Raw genomic sequence first — 21,103 nt, 5'->3', positions numbered from 1 at the left:
ATAACGAATTGAGATGCGTCCTAGTGCTGATTTAACGTGTTTTTGATTATAAGGAAAGTCACATAAGTTAATCTATAAGTAGGAGATAAAGAATATTACGATCTTTATTGTTAATAAGTGCCTCTAATAGCTAATAAGCATTTTTTACTTTGTTTCAACCTTCTTTTCAAGAATATTAGTATTTGAATTGTAGATTGCATTAAAACTAGATGGACCTAACGTTTAAAAATATTTCTATCACACGTAACGTCTTTGGCAAAAAGTCGAAAATATATTAGATAATCTTCATTTAATAAAACTCAAGCGATTGGAACTTAAAACATTCAATTCAGCTGAAACTTTGTAAATTTGGACGAGCAGACAAGTTTAATTTACTTGGATGCAAAAACTGAAAATTTTTTTCTTTTCTGGCATACTCTTCGCATTCTTCTGTGAGCAGCTGAAGCGATCATTGTCGTGTTCAATTCAAATGAATTGAAAATTCATTTCATGGAAACTACCAGTATATATATATATATATATATATATATATATATATATATATATATATATATATATATATATATATATATATATATATATATATATATATATATATTTTAATTAAACACTACAATGATCATTTCAGTTGCTCACAGAAACAAGCGAAGAGTATGCCAAAAAAGAAAAATAATGAAAAAATTTTGAGTTTTTTGCCTCCAGGTAAATTAAACTTATCTAATTACCGAAAAAATCAAATTTGCTAAGTTTCTGCTGAATTGAAAGCTAGTTCCAATCATTGAATTTTATTAAATATATATATTTTCGACTTTTTGTCGAAAATATTATATTCCAAAGAGACGTTACACGTGATAGAATATCGTAATAGGAACGTGTATATATATATATATGCATATGTTGTATATGTATATATATATATATATATATATATATATATATATATATATATATATATATATATATATATATGCATATGTTGTATATGTATATATATATATATATATATATATATATATATATATATATATATATATATATATATATATATATATATATATATATATATATATATAGATAGATATATATATGTACATATACATATACAACATATATACATATACAACATATATATATATATATATATATGTACATATACATATACAACATATATATATATATATATATATATATGTACATATACATATACAACATATATATATATATATATATATATATATATATATAGCAAAATAAATAAATACAAAAAAACACGAAGAAAATTAAGAAAAACAATAAGTTTCATTTATTGTGCATAAACTGCAAGTAAATAGAATTTTTTGTTGTAATTTTTGTAAAACATTTTTGAGTGCTCCTCACACTATTGTATTGATATATTGTGCTTTGGCTATATTGATACAATATTTGAAAGCACTCTTTTTTGTGGATATAATCGTGTGGGCTGATAAAAAGATTATATCTTTTATTTTCCGGATTTTTTAAAAATTTTTTATCCTTTTTTTTCCGTATTTTTTTTATTTTTATCCTCATTTGTTTGTTATTTTCTTCTTATTATTTTTCTTATTCCCCCTTTTTTCATATGTCTGTAATTTTCCTCTGTTTTATCTTCATTTTGAACTTATATATATATATATATATATATATATATATATATATATATATATATATATATATATATATATATATATATATATATATATATATATATATATATATATATATATATATATATATATATATATATATATACGTCTACATACGTCTAAAGAAAATATTCAAAATTTAAAAAAGAAAAAATATTTTTAGGAGAATTTTAAGAATCTGTAGACGATGTAGATAATGACTAGACCATTAAATTGAAAAAAAAAGCAATGTTTGTTACAGGAGAGTGGGAGAGAAAGCGACCAGTGTGGGTGATGTTGATGGTGAATTCCTTGACCGAGAGTGATGTTCGATCGAGGGGTGTTCCCGTCCTAGACTTGTACCTCACTCAGGAGGCAGAGAGAATGAAAAAGAAGACTGCGGCTGTGGAGAGGGTGGAGGAACAGTGTCTTCCTCTCAATTCACTCAACTTTTCTCAAGTAATCCTCCTCTTCTTTTCCATAGAAAAATCCTTTCCTTCGCAAAAGATATCTTGTTTACATTCTGTGAGAGAAAGATTTTTAAATTCGATGCAATTCCGACTTTGGTTTGAATTATCCTTTCGCTATTTTTATCTCTCTAGATCACAGTATTATTTTTTTCTACTACTAACTTGATCCAAAAAAATAATGCAAAAAATTAAGCATGTTATAACCTAAAAATACTAAATGTTTGCATAATGTTTTAATTCTTTTCGAAAGTATCTACATCTTTGATCAACATTTGGTTTAGAGATGTAGCTTATTTCCAAATATTCAAAAAAAAAAAAAAAAAAATTCGTATGAAAAAAATTAAAAAAAAGAGGAAAAAAAAACAGTGACCTGGCGCGAAATAGGCGTAAAATATCATTGAAAATTTTTCAATTGAATCTGGCGACTGAAATTTCTCAGACACAATGTAATTGAGTAAATTAAAACTTAATTTGCATTTTTAATTCAGTAAATTGTTTTTAATCATTCTCCCCAAAGAGTTATTATTCTAGATATCAAAAAAATGTGGAGAATTGTCCTTTTCCTATTTGTTAGCAGAAAAGTTTCACAATTTTTTCAGCAAATAACAAGTACCTAATGGCAACCGCTGAAGGTCTTATATGGATTAAATGTGGCATATTTAATATGAAAATATTTAAGAAAGTATATAGATTAGGCAACATCTTTTAATGGATCCAGAAACAACTATCGCTTCATTTTTTTATATTATTTAATTTCATAGAAAATTTTCACACCACTTTTTTAGCTTTATAGGATAAAGAGAGACATAATTTTATGAAAAAAAAGTGTTATCGGTTATAAATTTGGTACTTCTATTAACAGATCACAGCTTTTTCCATGATTTATTTGAGCTTGCCACACGGTTAATGAGGTTTTTTTTGTCTCCAAATCTTTAAAGTAGATCCGCGATGACTCAGGGAATAGTACGTTAGCCTTCCAATGAGGCGAGCCGGGTTCGAATCCCAGTGGATACGAATTCCGCATCCGGCTTGCACCGACCACAGTGCTGAAGTAAAATATTTTCAGTGGTAGTCGGATCTTGGATTAGAGTCCCCCTTGCCATCAGGCTTACCGCTGGAAGTTTTCATGGTCTTCCTCTCCATGTAACGCAAATGTGGGTTAGTTCCATAAAAAAAGGCAAAATTTCTCCCAATACTTGATTCAGGAGTATTCTTGTCTTCTGGATTGGGTTCAAAATAACAAGACTACATAGTTAAACATGGGTAGACGTAAGCCCAAAAATTGTGTCGGTTGTTCAAAGACGGTTATAAAATGAAAATATAAAATAAAATTTCGAATTGTGATTTAAGGGTTTACTAAGATTTGAGACTACTTCAGAAATTTATGCATTATTGCTTATATATATTGAAAATGCACTAAATTTATTAAAACAGTCTTAAATTTATAAATGTAATTTTAAGATAACAATGGTTTTTATCTCCTAAGTTATTTAGAAATTGTTTTTAAAGAATCACTTTTAAATAAAACACCATTTGAACGTTAGAACGTGAGGAAACATTTATAATAATTTATAAAGAACATTTCAAGGCATTGAAAGTAGTTAAGTTATTCAAAATTCGTTGAGTTTCAATTCTCATTAAAGTTAATTATTTTTTAAAGCTAAAGATAACATTCGATTTTATTCATCCCCAAAAAATAAATAAATAAAAATAAATAAAGTAGGTATGGTTTTGGGTAAACAGTAAATAAATTAGTTTGCGTAATATAAGTTATTAGTGTACAACGATCGGTATTTAATTATTGGATTAATTACAGGATAGTTATTAATTAAATTATTTTAAAAGGTTGGAATATTTTTATCCATGGTTAATTACTTACTTCGTGTTTCATTTTTAATAGCATCGTACAGAATAAATTATTTCTACTGTACGAACAGAGAAACATTTAAAATTATTAGTTACAGGATTTATGATAGGATTTTTCTCTCCTCTTTATTTCAGTTAAAATAATTACTATCTTTAAAAGTTCGTATTCTTCAATCAGTCTCATAGAGTAACAAAGGAGAGAGAGAGTTGAAATCATTAAATGAGTTGATGAGCGTAAGAAGAAACGAAAATCTCTTCAACAGAGAGAAAATAAAAAAAAGAGTAATTGCGTTTGGAAATCTAATTTCATTATTCTCTTTCAAAAGCTGTCTCCTATAAGAGTGAATTTCGAAACTATTTTTCGAAGGGTGTCAAAGGGAAGGAAGAATATTTTAAGCTCTCTTGCTATTTTTGTCTGACAGAATGAGAATTTAAACTTCATACTTTTAAACAATTAATCATTTTATCAGTCAGTTTAAAATAAGAACTTTTGTCGTCATAAGAAGAAAAAAAATAATTGAAGATCAAATTTTAAAACCATAATTGCGGTACGTCATACATACTGTATATATATATATATATATATATATATATATATATATATATATATATATATATATATATATATATATATATATATATATATATATATATATATATATATATATATATATATATATATATATATATATATATATATATATATATATATATATACACCGAAGAGCCATTACATTGTGACCACCCTCCATCTATAACAATGGGCTCGCCCAGGTCTTCATGGTTTCTCGCCCAGGAACAATGTTTTCATAGGGCACATTAGGACCCATAATCCTCATAGAACTATCCCTGACATCTGTAAGCTACTTGAACATAGTTGCAGACCAGGTTCACCCATTCATGGCAACAGTTTTTCCTATGGGGGATGGTGTTTACCAACAGGATAATGCACCATGTCAGAAGAGTTGAATCGTCGAGGAACATTCAGAGACTTTCAAGTCATGTCTTGGCCCCCAAATTCCCATGACCTTAATCCAATAGAGTATTTGTGGTTCTACTTGAAAACCAAATTCGTGCTGCCACGCTACCACTTGCAGGACCAGTTGGTGAGCGATTGGTACCAGATTGGTAACGGCTCTTCCGTGTATATATATATATATATATATATATATATATCCGTGTATATATATATATCCGTGTATATATATATATATGTGTGTGTGTGTGTGTGTATGTATGTTGGCCCATCAAAAAACAGTCCGAATTTCTACATTGGGATGATGGTCACTTATATTGATTATCATCAAAAATATAATCGTTCATGATGGAATTTTTGATGGTTACCATCAAGATTATGTTGGTCCATGAATGAAAAACCATCAAAACTTCTAACTTAAAAAATGTCCTAAAGACAAAAAACGTAGCTTTATTTATGCTCAATCTAGCTTTAATTGATCCATATTGAAAATTAATTATTTGCAGTCGTATTTTCTTCTTACTCAATGGCAACTGATATAGATTTTTCTTAATACTAGTGGGCTATGCCCCCTGCTCGCTGACGCTCGCCTACCCCCGAAAATTGCTACGCAATCTTATACGGTTTGCTTCGCTCGCTACTAACTTAGGTACATTGCAAATGCACAAAATTCCAAGAATTCAAAACAATCATTCAAATCCATATAACAACTTTTTTTTAAAAAAAATTACATCTTTTTAGTAAATACTGAGTCATTAAAATAAATTTGAATTCAAATATATGACATGTAATTCGTTAAACCTACTAGAAATGTGCTATAGTATAAAATCTTATAGCGTAACAGCACGACTGAGACTCATTTTTCAATGAATAACTAATAACAATATTAAAATAAATAAATTCGTGATATAAATCAAAAATCGTCAAATAAATTCGTAATATATAAATTCGTGAAAAAAGCGCTTTCGACAAAATACTAAAATAGAGATCTATCGACAAAGACTACTCACTTCTGCCTAGCTTAATAGTATGAGATTGCCGCAGCTGATAGGGTGAATTTCGGAAGAGATCATATTTTGATGAGAATACTCTCGCTGGTTATTTCAGTTTCCGTTTTTAAAAGAGCTATATGTTGAGCCACCTCAGCTAGATTTGGCATGTGACATTTTTAGCGGCAGTTATTGGTCGATTTTCTAGCGTTGCCATTCGGGGAGTTGTAATGAGGCTTTTTTTGTCGCCGTGTAAGAGAAATATATATATAGATAGATTTTTCTTAATATATGGTTTTTCTTTGAGTCCAGTTTTGGCACGAAATAAAGGTAACTAAGTGGTGCACACTGTGGATTGTATAATAAAATTTATTCCAGGTACTGTTTGCTTTGAACCACACCCTCCTCCAGCATGAACTGCACCAGGATGAACCATCGTACACGACGGACGATTTGATCCGCCACTACAACTGCGGTGATTTGAATGCTGGACAAGACACTGCACCTTTGCCAGCACTTTGCCGTCGAAACTCTTCTCTCTCTGAAGAGGAATTATCGCTGGCCAAGAACATTGACCATTATTTCAGGCAAGAGCTCATCTACAGCCGTAACTTGAGGATGGGGGTGAGGGTGGCCCATCTCATACGGCACAATCCCAACCAGAGCCTCTTCTTCGCTTTCGGAGCAGGTCAGTTCTTTTCTTTTCTTTTTTTAGCCCCTCAGTGGACTGACCAAATGACACGGTTTTCAGTAGATCACCAAAGGATCACTGATAGCGGTCAGTTAGTGGATGGGAGTCATACGATTATTTAACGGCAATGAAGAATGAATAATTTTGTCAATCGGTTCTAATCGAAATTAAAAATGAGCTATGTTCAGAAGAGCAAAATTGATGAATAGTACTAAGAATAGAGAATTAGTACTAATTCGATAGAAATAGTACTAATTCGTTAAAAGAAATAATAGTACTAATAATAAAAGAAATTGTACTAATTCGTTAAAAAATAATAGTACTAATAGTAAAAGAAATAGTACTAATTCGTCAAAAAATAATAGTACTAATAGTAAATGAAATAGTACTAATTCGTTGAAGGAAATGTAAAAAGTAGCATTACTGTCACTATAATGTTTCAATAAATTTGTTAATTCGTACTAATTGATATTTTATTTTATAACCGCCGTTGAAAAGCCGACATAATTTTTTTGGGTTTACGGCTACTAATGTTCAACACCATAACCTAATAATTTTAAACTCAATCCAGAAAACAAAGGAACAGCTGGATCAAATTTTGCCTTCGTGAAGGACTTTTTGATGGAACTAACCATGGTTTACTATATTACTGCTATCATTAATTAGAAATCATATTAGGTAGGTATTTTATTTACGTCGCGCTAGAGCTGAACTATTTTCTTTTAAATTTAAATTTATTGTAATTGAACAGACAACCCAAGTTTTTGAGTTTGCGACAGCTAATGTTCCACTCCATAGCCTTGTCTAGAAGACAAGGGAACTCCAAGACCAAGCATTGGCAGAAATTTTGCTTTCGTGAAGGACTTTTTAATGGAACTAACCAGCATTTACTTTAGATGGAGGGAAAAAGACGAAACCTCCCACGAATAGTCTGAGGGCGAAGAGGCTCTAACCCACGATCCGTCTCCCACTGAGGATATTTTACGCCAGCACTATGGTCGGTGCAAGCCGAATGCGGAATTCGTTTCGACCAGCAATCGTTGGGATTCGAACCCGGTTCACCTCATTGGAAGGCAAACGCTCTATCCATCACGATTCTACAAATTAATATTAAGAAAAAGCTGTGTGCTGAAAAGCAAATTTAATGCTGAGAAGGTATTCGTATAATAGAAACGTAAACTTTCGCTGACGCCAATGATGCTTAAAATGTTTTCGTAAAAGGCTAGACAAATATCACGGTAAATGGTGTTGTTTGAATCGGTATCAAATATCTTATACTAATAGGTAGAAAGTATTATATTAGCATTTTTGATGCTATCTAAACTTCACCAATATTAAGGAAAATGTTTTTTACGATCCTTTGAAAGGTATATATACCGTAGTACATTTTGACTATTATGAATCTGTCTCAAATAACAGCTTTATAACAAATGATATAGAATATTGTATTTTAATGGGATGAATTGCTAGAAACGTGTTTTATTATGTAATAACCGAAATAAGAATTGGAAGCAAATGAAACTATTTCAGTTTTATTAATTAAATTGCAATATGTAACATATTGTTCTAAAAATTTACATAAAATGTAGAGCATCCGGGTTTCATTCCTCTTTCCTCATTAAAATTTGTGGGGAACAAAACACAACAACATTCTTTTTCTCCTTTAAATAGTTAAATTTTAATATTCTGCTTCCATTATTATCCGTAACAGTAAGCACAACACCATATGCGTCAACTTTTCTTAATCTTTGAAAGAAGAGGACGAAAGTTAACGCATAATGGATTCAGAAAAGCATCCACCAAAAGCTGCGAGACTTATTATTTTCCAAATTCAAATTTGAATTCAGTTCATTCAAAAAATATTTGAGCCAACGATTCAAATAGTCTTCCAAAAATTCTGCAATCAGAAACAGATTTTGACATAAATTTCCTCGGCCCGTTAGCTTTAACAAATGGAAAATAAATTTTATCACATAAGCATTATTCCCAAGAAGTAGAATGATCGGAGAAGTTTATATTACATTCAGTAAGTGAGTAACTTTCTGCCTTCGTGCTGAAATAATAATCCGGCCATTTAAGGAGTTTGTTGTCGAGGTAGCTCCAAATGACGCATTTTCTGGAAACTGCAAGACCGAATTAGATAAGTTCCATATTTTGAAGCTCGCAGAAAATTTGCTTATGGAACTACGTGATTTTATAAGTTTTCGATTGGGATGTGAGAACTTAACCCACTAAAAATTTATTTTATTTTGATTTTAGTTGGTCATAACTTCCTCAACAATAATCGTGGGTCTTCTTTTTCTTTAATTTAATTCAAATATTTCTATTAATTCTTTTAACGATACATCGTATCAAATTTCATATACATATATTCATATCAATTTCATATATATATATATATATATATATATATATATATATATATATATATATATATATATATATATATATATATATATATATATATATATATATATATATATATATATATATATATATATATATAAAATCTTAATTATCACATGATACTATACAGCATTATTGTTTTTAAGCGAATGAAATCGGCTTACACTTGCTCATGTTCGTGTATCAATTGGTTAACATTGCAATGCAATACCTTAAAAATAATTAAAAATAGGAAATACATAAACAATATCCTGAATAAAAACTCATTACATGTATGTTTAATTATAAAAGTATTGCATATAAACTCGTGCAAAACATGTACTTTTTAAAACACTTCATTGCATCTTAAAATGTGGTCTAATTATTGTAATATACTAATATAATACCTGACATAGTAAATATTCTATATTTATATAATATGTCGTCTAATTTATCCAGTCATCGAATTTGTATTATGCATCGTCTAATTCAACCAATTGATACACGGACGTAAACAAGTGCAAACCAGTTTTAGTCGCATAGAAACAATAAAGCTGTATAGTATCACCTGATCATCAAGATTTTACGTAAAATCTTACAGTGTGTCGAATAATTTCTCCAGAGACTGTATATATATAAACTCCATAACAAAGAAAAATCGACGCACCAAAAACGCTCTAAGACGCGCAAAATCGACGCTCGATCAGGCTGGAACGACTTAGGGACTGGGGACGACTTAGCGACGAATCCCGCTTCCAACTGTGTCCTGACGATCATCGAAGACGTGTTTGGAGACGCACAGGGCAGAGGGGGACCCTGCTTTTACTATTGCACGCCACACCGGCCCTCAAAAAGGCATTATGGTCTGGGGTACCATTTCCTTTGACAGCCGGACCCCTTTGGTCGTCATTAGAGGTACACTTACTGCACAGCGGTACGTCAACGACATCCTAAGACCTGTTTTGCGACCGTTTCTTTTGCAGCTCCCTGGCCTGGTTTTTCAACAGGCAATGCCAGACCACATACGGGACGTGTTGCTATGAACTGTCTGTAAGCTTGTCAAACTCTTCCTTGGCCTGCTAGATCACCAGATCTCTCTCCTATCGAGCATGTCTGGGATATGATGGGAAGGCGATTGCATCTGGCACGGAATGTTGATGACCTCGTTCGACAATTGGAACGAATTTGGCTGGAAATACCGCAAGAGACCATCCGGGAGCTTTATCGGTCTATGCCACGCCGTGTGGCAGCTTGTATCCAGGCTAGAGGCGGGTCAACACCTTATTGAACTTGTTACTGTAACTGCAATAAATTATTCAATTGTTCTGAAATTTTAATCATTTACTATTCTGTACATTGTCTTCCTATCCACCAATTTTCGTTTTAATCGGAAAAGTCCTTCTTGGTGCGTCGATTTTTTTGTTATAGAGTGTACATATGGCATGTTTAAAAAGTCTATGGCGAAAACAAACTTAGAGAACACAACAGAAAGATTTATCTTTTATTGGTTTATACAATGATAAATAGGAGATATATATTTTAGTACAGCTTTAGAAAGTTTACATTAAAAAAGAAGCAAACAAGAAGAAGAGTTTGCGATTAAACTATCTGATGGGAGGATGCGATCGAATTCCTTTTAATTGGTTTAGGCTTAAAGCATAAAAAAGAATCCCTTTAACCGTAACTGAGATGGTGTAACAAATGATTTCCCTACTGGGATGAATCTTTGGGAAAAGGTTAGTATACCCAAAGAAGGAAAATAAATATTCATACATTCCATAAACGAAATTCAATTATCTCTTATGCTGACTCGATGGTTATGGAATTGAAATTGCTTCTTTGTGACATGCCTTCCCCCCTTTCAAAAAAGGAGCTCCATTAGGGAAGAAGAGAGATTATGATAACGATCCCAGACAGAAGTTAAGAACAATCCGAAAATAATGAGATTTAAGGAAAAATTCCATTATTTGTTTTTCTGATTGGGCTTATTTTTTTTTTTTTTTTTTGTTTTGAATCCGGGGTTTGTTGATTTGACTTTCCTCCGTTACTCTACATAATCCATTTTTCATTTAAATTGAAAGAGGAACTGCAGTTATTAATAAGGCCTAATTCCTTTCCGATGGATTTAATAATGGAATACATTATGCGGAAAAATAAGAACATTCGTTTCTTGACAATTTATTTCTTTAACTCTCTGTCGTATAATTCCTATCTTTGATGCATCTCTAATTGAATAGTTGCTGAGTGCTCATTCTAATAGCAAGCTGGAAAAAAAAGAGAAAAGAACTAATAGTCTTGAACAATACTACGAAATCATCGATTAATAAAGCTGAAAATAGTGTAAATTTTTTTTGAAAATTATATTTTCTCCTTCACGGTAGCTTTACTTTACTAGATTAAGCAAAACGCGTTTTTGGTAGTTAACCCCATCGAAATAAAGATTAACTGTTTTCTGTATCATTTAGCATCATGCTCAAGTTCAACTTACGTTGCTCCAAACTTGCCACAATTAAACGATTTCTGATTTTTCTGATACTAACTCCTTTCGAGCGACCGTAAAAATCAGTTTCATCAATATTACCCAAGCAACAATTTTACCTTGACTCAGTTGGGCTCAAAATTTGCTCGCTATCAGTCCTATATGAGCATACACCGATTCACCAATATTGAGATGTCTAAATTTTTTAATATTACTTCTATATCAGTTCAATATCGGCCTATATTAAACCAATATGGGACTTATGTTTGACGAATAATGACTATAAAATAACGGGTCAATTTGACAACTCTATATAGAGCCTATATGGGTTGTAAAGTGGCTGTAAAATCTCGGGTAAATAGGCCAATTCTATCTAGGGCCAATATCGGAAAAATAACAGCCCTTTATTAAGCCAAGATTCGTGCATATTGCTCCAATGCGGGCCCAAGTTATTTAGGTGCAAGGGTATATATGCATTTTACTTTATAACCGTCGTTGAACAGCCGACCCAGTTTTTTGGGTTTATAGCTACTAATGTTCAACTCCGTAGCCTTGTAGTTTTGAACCCAATCTAGAAGAGAGGGGAAGTCTTGGTCAAGTATTGAGAGAAAGTTGTATTCGTGGAGGATTTTTCTGAGAATGTTACATTAGACAAGGTTCCAAGTCAAGCATCACTGGCTGCGGTCAGTAAGCGGGTGGGTGACCACTTTGATCAGCCAGCGTCGGGATCGGGTAAGCGGTATAGATACTCGTGAAACTGTTCTACCGTAAAATGCTCTATTTCGCGCAGGTCGTCGGTTTACCATAGCAAGGGGTTCATCCCCTCTGCAGAGGATCAAAAATTGCAATGGCATGTCTTCGGATCATCCTCAGGGATGTTTCCCAGACAGTCGTTAATAGCCCATTTGTGCAGCTCTAGTGCGACGTAAGAAAAGTACCCACTTACCATTGTCCAAATTTCACAATCGGTGCTAGAGTTTTAACACACACAACCTTCAATTTTATCATCATAGATAATAGATTTTTTTAAAACGGAAACGAATTTGTTTTCTCTAATTTATAGTTGTTAAATTTATTATTATTATTATTATTTGTATGTGAGAAACAAGGATTCAATTGAACTACTTTTATCTTATATAATTTCCTTATGACAGCGGCAATGCTCTGCATCATGAATTTGCATAAAGATTTTTTTTGAAACTTAACCATTCGCCTATTATAAAGTTTTAAAAACTGTCAGTCTATTTTAGAACGCCATATTAACGTAGAACACATGATAGAATATATTCTATATTAATATGTACAGGGCAGATGATAGAATAATGGTAATGCTGAAACTTTTGTGAACAAATTATGAAGGAAAGTACTAGATGGATATACATTCTACATATAATTTTCTTAGTTGATAGCAAAACCTAAGTCGATAATGGAATAACTATTTTTCTCCAAGAGTTGCAACCGATCTCTTTAATTTCCAAGATTCTCAGGCGGTCCTAACATAACACGAATATCTCAGATATTTCTTTTTTTTTTTTGGGACATCAATGAGAAAATGTTCCCAACCAAATATATATGAGAAAAAAAAAGATGATAATCAATAAAGAAAATGACAGCAGCAGTTCTATCTGATGGGACCAGAAATATAATTTCTTTTGGGTAACAAGAAGAATTGAATACTTTATTATCACATTTGGAGGATCAGAAAAATATTTCTTTGTTTGGACTATTTGGGTGAAGTCCTTTACTGCAGACACATAATACAATCGATACAGTTTGCGTCAACTTGATGGGCGATCATTTGCTGATCGTTTTCAGCAGACCAGCTGTTGTCATTCAATATAATTCATGTCATTTTTCAAAACATATAGTTTTGAATCAATAGTTGTGAACTGAGCCACGGTGGTTTAGGGGATAGCTTTTGCCTTCCAATGAAGTAAATCGGGTTTCGAATCATAGCAATGGCTAGTCGATACGAATTCCGCATCCGGCTTGCACCGACCACAGTGCTGATGCAAAATATTTTCAGTGGTCATCATGAGTTTGAGCCCCCTCTCCATCAGGCCCCCTATCCCGTTAGATCCCCAAAAAGCAAAATTAATGGAGAAATGAAATTAATTGGTTTAAGAGACCATAAAAAATTATTTGCAAACTAATATTGACGCCAGTGATGTTTTATTAAATTTAGTAACAAACACTAATATAAATAAAAAAAATGACCAATGATGAACAATTAATTTTCATAATAATTAATTTTCAATTGAGCAATTCAATGTAAGCAAATAATTTTTATAACAATTAATTTTTATAATTTTTATTTGAAATTAAAAATAAAAATATAGTACTAAAAAGCAAAGCAGATCGAGAAAAATTATAAATTTTTTTAGAAGAACCGTGAAAAATTTCTGCACTATTATTGACTCCAATGATTAAGTAATTAGTTTTGGTAATAGTCACCAATCGAAATAAAAAAGAAAAGAATTCTATAAAAATTATCAAACAGCAGTGGACGCCATAGCAAGGCATGCAATGACGACACATGCGCACTGATTTCTATTACTTATGAACGCAGTTAAATAGTGTAAGGAAGTCCAAGTGTAAGGAAGTACAATTGACGCTAAAAATTAGCGTCAATTACAGTAAGGTGATTTTTAATTAATTGATTTTAATGGTTTTTCTCCCAATGTAACGCAATTGCGGGTTAGCTCCATCAAAAATTCCTCCAAGAAGGCAAATTTGTCTAGGAATTCCCTTGTCTTCTGGATTGGGCTTAAAATTACGAGGCCATGGAGTTGAACATTAATAGTCGTAAACCCAAAAATTGGGTAGGCTGATATGAAATAAATAAAAATTCGTTGTGAACTCGAAGTTCTTGCTTATTGAATAGTTGCCCTAATTCATTAAAAAAAATGAGTTACTTAGATTTTCGAACTAAATCAACAGCACTTATTTAGAAGAATATGTTTATAATCCAACAAAGAACACTTTTTTACAAATATTTCCAGAAAACGTATTGTTTGAATTTCCTTTGAAACAATTTCTTTATTTAGTTTGAAATGTTTGTAATTTTTTTTATTTATTTTAGATTTGCATCAGGGTTAAACGCGACCGACTTTTCTAACATTAAAATGCATTTCCTTTACAAACTATTGTAAAACTGTCCAGTCATGTATTTATTACTGCATATGATAACTCTAAAACATTTTTTTGCATTTATTCATTACATAAAAAAAATTATTTGATTTATTTTACCTCTACCTTACCGCATTTTTCTGTAAAAAAATTATCGGTTACTGGGAATGTAAGCTTACTCAGATGGAAGCATTTAATTTAATAAATGTCGTTGAACAAACGACCCAATTTTAGGGCTTACGACTACTTATGTTCAGCTCCGATGCCTTGTAATTTTGAATACAATCCAGAAGACAAGGGAACTCCTGGATCAAGTTTTGGAAGAAGTTTGCCTTCATTTAGTACTTCTTGATTGAACTAACCCGCATTTGAAAACCACAAACACCTCCCAGAGTTAGCCTGGCGGCTAGGGGATTCTAACCCATGATCCATCTACCACTGAAGATAATTTACGTTGGTACAGACCGGTTATTAAGTTGGTGCAAACCGGATACGGAATTCGTATCGACCAACCATTGCTGGGGTTTGATCCCGGTTCACAACGTTGGAAGGCGAATGCTCTATCACCTGAGCCATCACGGCTCAGATGATAGGTTAGTAGTTAGTGTGAATTAATTTTAAATAAATTATTTTTTTAATAATTGGTTAGCAAAGGTAGTTTCGAATTCGAATTCTTTCAAAATGGCTTATAAATTTTATTTAACGCAATCTGTTTTTAGTACATGGTAAGAAAGCGTTAGCATTAACATAGGAACATGATTTCAAGCTCATACTGATATGATATTCATTAAAAAGAATTATATTTTTCAGGTCATTTTCTAGGGAACAATACGGTTTTGGATTTTATTCAAGCTCAAGGATTTGAAATTGAACACGTGTCAGTCAGTGCAAAAATACCAAAGAGGTAAGAATCATGCTGATTGTTTGTTACTTTCAATTGTTTTTCCAATTTCAGAAAAATACAATAGGATAAAAAAAAGTATGTAAAACGCTAATGTGTATATTTGTTTTGTTGAAAAAAAGTAAAAAACCAGTTAATCGTCGAGAAAAAGGAACTGAAATTTGAAATATATCAAGTGAGTGAGCAGTCATAAGCATGAACTGGTAAAAATGTTTTGATAAAAATTTGATATTTACTTACTATCTCGATGACCATTTTCTCCAAATGGAAGGAAAAAAATGGTTTTGCATGCAATAAGTCATATTTGTCTTTGTACAATATTTTGTTCCATTCACTAAATCTTTTTAATTTTTGAATGAAATCTGGACGAATGAACAATAATTACGTAAATAATTTAAAATTTTTTTGCATCCAATCTGATTGGCTACCATTAATTTTTAACATTTTTATCGAAATATTTATTTCTGTAAGCGCTGTTATAGAGAGTCAATATATTTTTTGAGATTTGAAATTAAATGGCTTTAAGAATGCTTTCAACATACATTAAAAAAATTTTTTCCCGACAAACTCTAGAAAGTATGTAAATTGGTTTGTTTGATTTGCTTGAAAGGATTTGGTAAGTAATATGGATTTTTGAGCTAACGTGCCCCATTAAAATATTCAATCAGATAAACCGTAAAATACCGATTAAGCTCCCCTCAAACTTTAGGGAAGAATATGTTGAATGGGGCGATATAATGGTAAAGAAAGAAGTTGGGGGCGAAAAATAAATTCGATTATATTTGTTAAATTGTTAAGGACTAAATATTATTGAATTTAATCATGCAATAAAAATATTTTAAGTACTATTCAATTTAATTACAAAAGTCATGCTTATTTTTATAAAAAAAGAAAGTTTACCCTCCTCGCTGAGCATTAAATAAATAATTAATTTTTAAGTTTAAAACATCATATAATGATGAAGGGCATGTACTTGCTTATAGAACTTGATAATTTTGAAAAATATTACCTCCTTTCTTAATAAAGCTCTGAATTTGCATCTTAATACTTTTCTCTTAATAATACTTTTTTTTTTGTTAATAATAGTTAAAGTTTGAGACTTATACAATAATAAAAGTACTGATGTAAATTTTTTGGACATTTAAAATTAATTATACTAAGTTATTTAAATTAATTTGAATTATTAAAATTTTTTCTTCTTGACAGATTAAAAACGGGTTGATTCCTGAGTAGTTGTCGTTATTATGCTATTGAAAAAGAGTTTGGTGGATCTAATTACCATTTTTATTTTACTGACTTGATCAAGTTTTTACAGTTTTAAGAATGAATGGAATGATTTGAATACTTTGTTTGTTGTAGCAAATCGAAGAAAAGTGTAGAATCTGAGACAGTATCTCCCATTCGAAAAAACCAGGGCCGACGGTCCAACCGATATCATTTTCTGCAAAGATCTCAAGCTCTGAAACGGATATTGGAATCTACAACTGCTCCCATAACCACTACGCAGTCATCCAGACGATTCAATGAGTTATGGGTCCGTCTCGATTCGTCTGCCTTCAGCAGAAAGTAAAAAGCTTTCTCATAATGGACAAGAGAAGAAAAATTATTAAAATAATTTTTTAAAAGTATTTAAGAAATATTTTTTATTTATTTATCTATTTTTTTATTATTAATTATACAAAAAAAATTTAAATCCGGAAAACAAAATAAAGAAAAAATTTAATTTCTTCATCAGCTCACACGATTATATCCGCAAAAATGAGTGCTTTCTAATCTTTTCTTCATTTCGTTTTCCCGATTTTTAATATCTTTTTAAGAATAATAAATAATAAAAAATTAATAAAAATATTTTTTTAAATACTTTCAAAAAATAATTTTAATAATTTTTCTTCTCTTGTCATAATTTTTTATTACTTTACATACTTTCTCCATTTTTCAATTTATTTTATGAGTTCTAGATACTTGCAGCTTACGCGCAGTTTATAAAACTTTTAAATTTTCTTAAATATATATATATATATATATATATATATATATATATATATATATATATATATATATATATATATATATATATATATATATATATATATATATATATATATATATACAGTGAATTCGTGATAACTCGAATCTGATAGGACTGACGAAAAACTTCGACGTATCGGAAGTTCGACTTACCGTTAGTTTCGGTTTTGGACTTCAAAATATTGTCGGATTATCTAGTTAATGCTTATTAATTACAAATCTTTTAATTGCTTACAATATTTAAGATCATTTTTCTGACAAGCCATTTACGATAAGACTGTTAGAAGCACTTTATGATACCTTGGTTCATCGGCTACAACTTTGCTGTTGTGTTTGGTGGGAGAAACTGCAAGTTTACTGCTTTCAAATTAGGGAGATCACTATGCGCTGTGCATTTATCCATAAAGAGTATCACTTTATTTTTTAGCGAAGAATTTCCGATGCAATTTTCTTACATAGTCTTCAAATAAAACTGATGTCATCCAAAACTTTTTGTTAGACTTGCAATCCAAAGGATACGTTTTTACATTCATGAAACATCGGTGATTTCGGTTTTTTCCAATAACAAGAAAGGGCAATTTCTCTGTCCCAGACTAGGACAGTCAAACTTTCCTTGCTCATTTTACCCCCTGAGCAGTTTTCATCCTTAAACATCATAGTCTTATTTGGAAGACATTTAAAAAATAAACCCATTTCATCAATATTGAAAACATCATTTTAACTGTATCCTTGAAGTAAATTTGGTAACGTTTCCTTTAACCACTGTTCACATACTTCAAAAGGGACAGCTTTAGCTTCTCCATGAAGAGTGCGAAAGACATTGTGCGTGTGTTGCAAAGGAAGGGGCAAGATATCAGCTCCTAGGTTTTTTTTCTTGCTTTAAGAGATCCAAAAAAATCGAGTTAAAGGGAGTAAAATTCGAGTAATCGAGTATAATTAACATGAAATTGAAGATAAAAGGGTCGGGACCTCATAAAAAAATCGAGTTATAGTAATATTCGAGTTATCGTACTTCGAGTTATAGCGAATTGACTGTATATATATATATATATATATATATATATATATATATATATATATATATATATATATATATATATATATATATATATATATATATATATATATATATATATATATATATATATATATATATATATATATATATAGGGAGCCGTGATGGCTCAAGGGATAGAGCATTCGCCATCCGATGAGGTGAATCGCGTTCGAATCCCAGCGGTGAGTGGTCGACGCGATTTCCGCATCCGGCTCACCCCGACCACAATGCTCTCGAAAAATATCCTCAGTGGTAGACGGATCATGGGTTAGAGTCGCCTTGCTGTCAGGCTAACCTTGGCTTTTCTCGCCATGCAACGCAAATGCGGGTTAGTTCCATTAAAAAGTACACCACGAAGGCAAATTTCTCCCAATATTTGATACATGAGTTGACTTGACTTCTGGATTGTGATCAAAATTAAAAAGCTACTGAGTTGAACATTAGTAGTCATAAGCCCAAGAAATTGGGACGGCTGTTCAACGACGGTTACGAAGTAAAAATTGAATGAAAAATATTTCAAGACTCAATATAGGAAAGGGAACTTGATTTCCACTTAACCTTTTGTATTTAAAAAGCTGCGTGGGTGACCATCAGTCAAGTCTCCTAATAGAACAAAATTCTACAGCACTCTTCAAACGAATGAGTCTTTAGTTGAAGACTCTCTTAATACCAGGCACCTGAATATAGTTTGTATACGGTAAGAAATCCCCCCGCCACAAAGTCTGAGGCCGTCTTCCGCTATGGGAACAAGAATAGTGCATTTCAGGGAGGGTATCTTCTCTCCTATCTAGGGCTTACATAATAGATCAAAGAAAAAGATTCCGTTTCTCTCGCCGACCAGACAGAGCCAAAGCCTGTCCTAAGCAGTGATCCTACATCCTTACTTGAAATAGTTCTACCTCGTTTTCATAGTCACCGCCATGGGTCCAGAATAATGACTAGGGGAGCTCTAACTTTAGACAAGTAATCTATATTATATAAAACGCTAATACGTACGTATGTATCAATAAAACCGATGATATTTCTTTTCTCACGCTGGCAACAGTTTTCAATTTTAATTGATTGGATTCGGCGCACAAGAGCTCGTAGTGAGCATCATTTGGTTAATCCATGTTATATAAAACACTAATACGTTTTAATTGATAGGCTTCGGCGCGCAAGAGCACGTAGTGAGCAAAATGAAGGTTTAGAATTGCTTCGGAGAAATTTGAATTGTTAACAATGACTTAAACAAAAAGTTTTATTTTAACTGATAAATACTATATTATAATTTTAACTTTTTCTATGACTATACTCATTTTCTTACTCTTTGTCTTTTATACATTTTATATTTTTGTGATAAAATAAAGAACCTATAGTTGTTCTGCTTCTGAACACTGATGAAAACGCAAAATGATGGGCTTCATCAACAATCAAAAATATATACATTTATTTTACAAATTCCATATTAGGGTGGCGCCATTCAGAGAATTAAAAATACAAAATTATCTTTAGTGAAGCCGATGCTTTACATCCGGCGTTCAGTGGCAGACTACTATTTTATATTGTTTTACAACACATGGCTTTAGCCCTTTTGTGGGAAAGACTTTAAAACAAAACTTACAACAGTTACTTTTCTCAACAACTGAAATTTAGAATAGTGTGATTAAGAAAAATATGTGAACTGTTTGCAATTTCAAATTAATATTTAAATGTACAGGTTTAGAATTTTCTACAGTGAAAAGTTTTCGGAACTTCAGTGTTCAAAAAAGTATACAAAAGCTAGACGTTAAGAACGTATCCAATGAGCGAGTAAAGCGAGCATCGGATTGCGAAGCCATCCGAAATGATCTGCGAAAGCAGTTCCGGGGGTTGGCGAGCACTAGCGAGCAGGGGGCGAAGCCTCCTAGTTAAATTTAAAGTAGCTGTTAAGGATGATTATTTTATCTTAGCTTTTTCAATATTAATAAAGGCGTCAGTGTGAATTCTCGTTATATGACTGTTATTGCACTTTAAAAATTATTGAGAAGAAAACAATGAAAATAGTCATCCACCAACCAGACCGGATCCGGAAGTCATAAGCACTCAAAACTTTTTCTACCGAGAGAGCACGACAAATGCCTAAAAATTGCTCTCTCTGTTCCCCAAATGTTTTGTAAAAAGTCCAGAAAAAGAGAAAAGAAGTGCATAATACAAAAACAAAATACAAAAGTAAATTACATAAACTAATTACAAAAGGAAAATAATCTGTATTTTATAAACGTCATTGAGCAGCCCACCCAGTTTTGGGTTCACAACTACTAATGTTCAACTCCGGAGCCTTGTAATTTTGAACCCACTCCAGAAGACAAGGAAACTCCTGGATCAGTACCCCCAGAGGTATGAATTGTCATGGGAACATGGAGGACTTTGTGACTAGACAGATTTAATGTGCATCAGTCACCATTTACTGCACGGGAAGTCATAGACCGACGAGGATTGAACCCACGCCCTCTTGGACATGGGCCGAGTAC

General features: G+C 31.6%; 1 protein-coding gene across 1 annotated transcript in view; it reads left to right on the top strand.

Annotated features, from left to right (window-relative positions):
* The window catches only part of LOC107453939 (metalloprotease TIKI1), an 85,448-nt gene that overhangs the window by 60,485 nt on the left and 3,860 nt on the right, over positions 1-21,103 (top strand). The window contains exons 5-8 of the mRNA XM_043051610.3: positions 1,903-2,099; positions 6,320-6,629; positions 15,436-15,529; positions 16,886-17,092. Of these exons, the coding sequence (XP_042907544.2) occupies positions 1,903-2,099; positions 6,320-6,629; positions 15,436-15,529; positions 16,886-17,092 (808 nt within the window). The remainder of the gene's footprint in view (positions 1-1,902; positions 2,100-6,319; positions 6,630-15,435; positions 15,530-16,885; positions 17,093-21,103) is intronic.

This window comes from Parasteatoda tepidariorum, chromosome 4 (genome assembly GCF_982258835.1).
Source record: "Parasteatoda tepidariorum strain Cologne lab strain chromosome 4, Ptep-v5.0, whole genome shotgun sequence".
NCBI lineage: Eukaryota > Metazoa > Arthropoda > Arachnida > Araneae > Theridiidae > Parasteatoda > Parasteatoda tepidariorum.
Note: the sequence above shows the minus strand (reverse complement) of the source record. Positions and strands in the feature narration are given on the sequence as shown.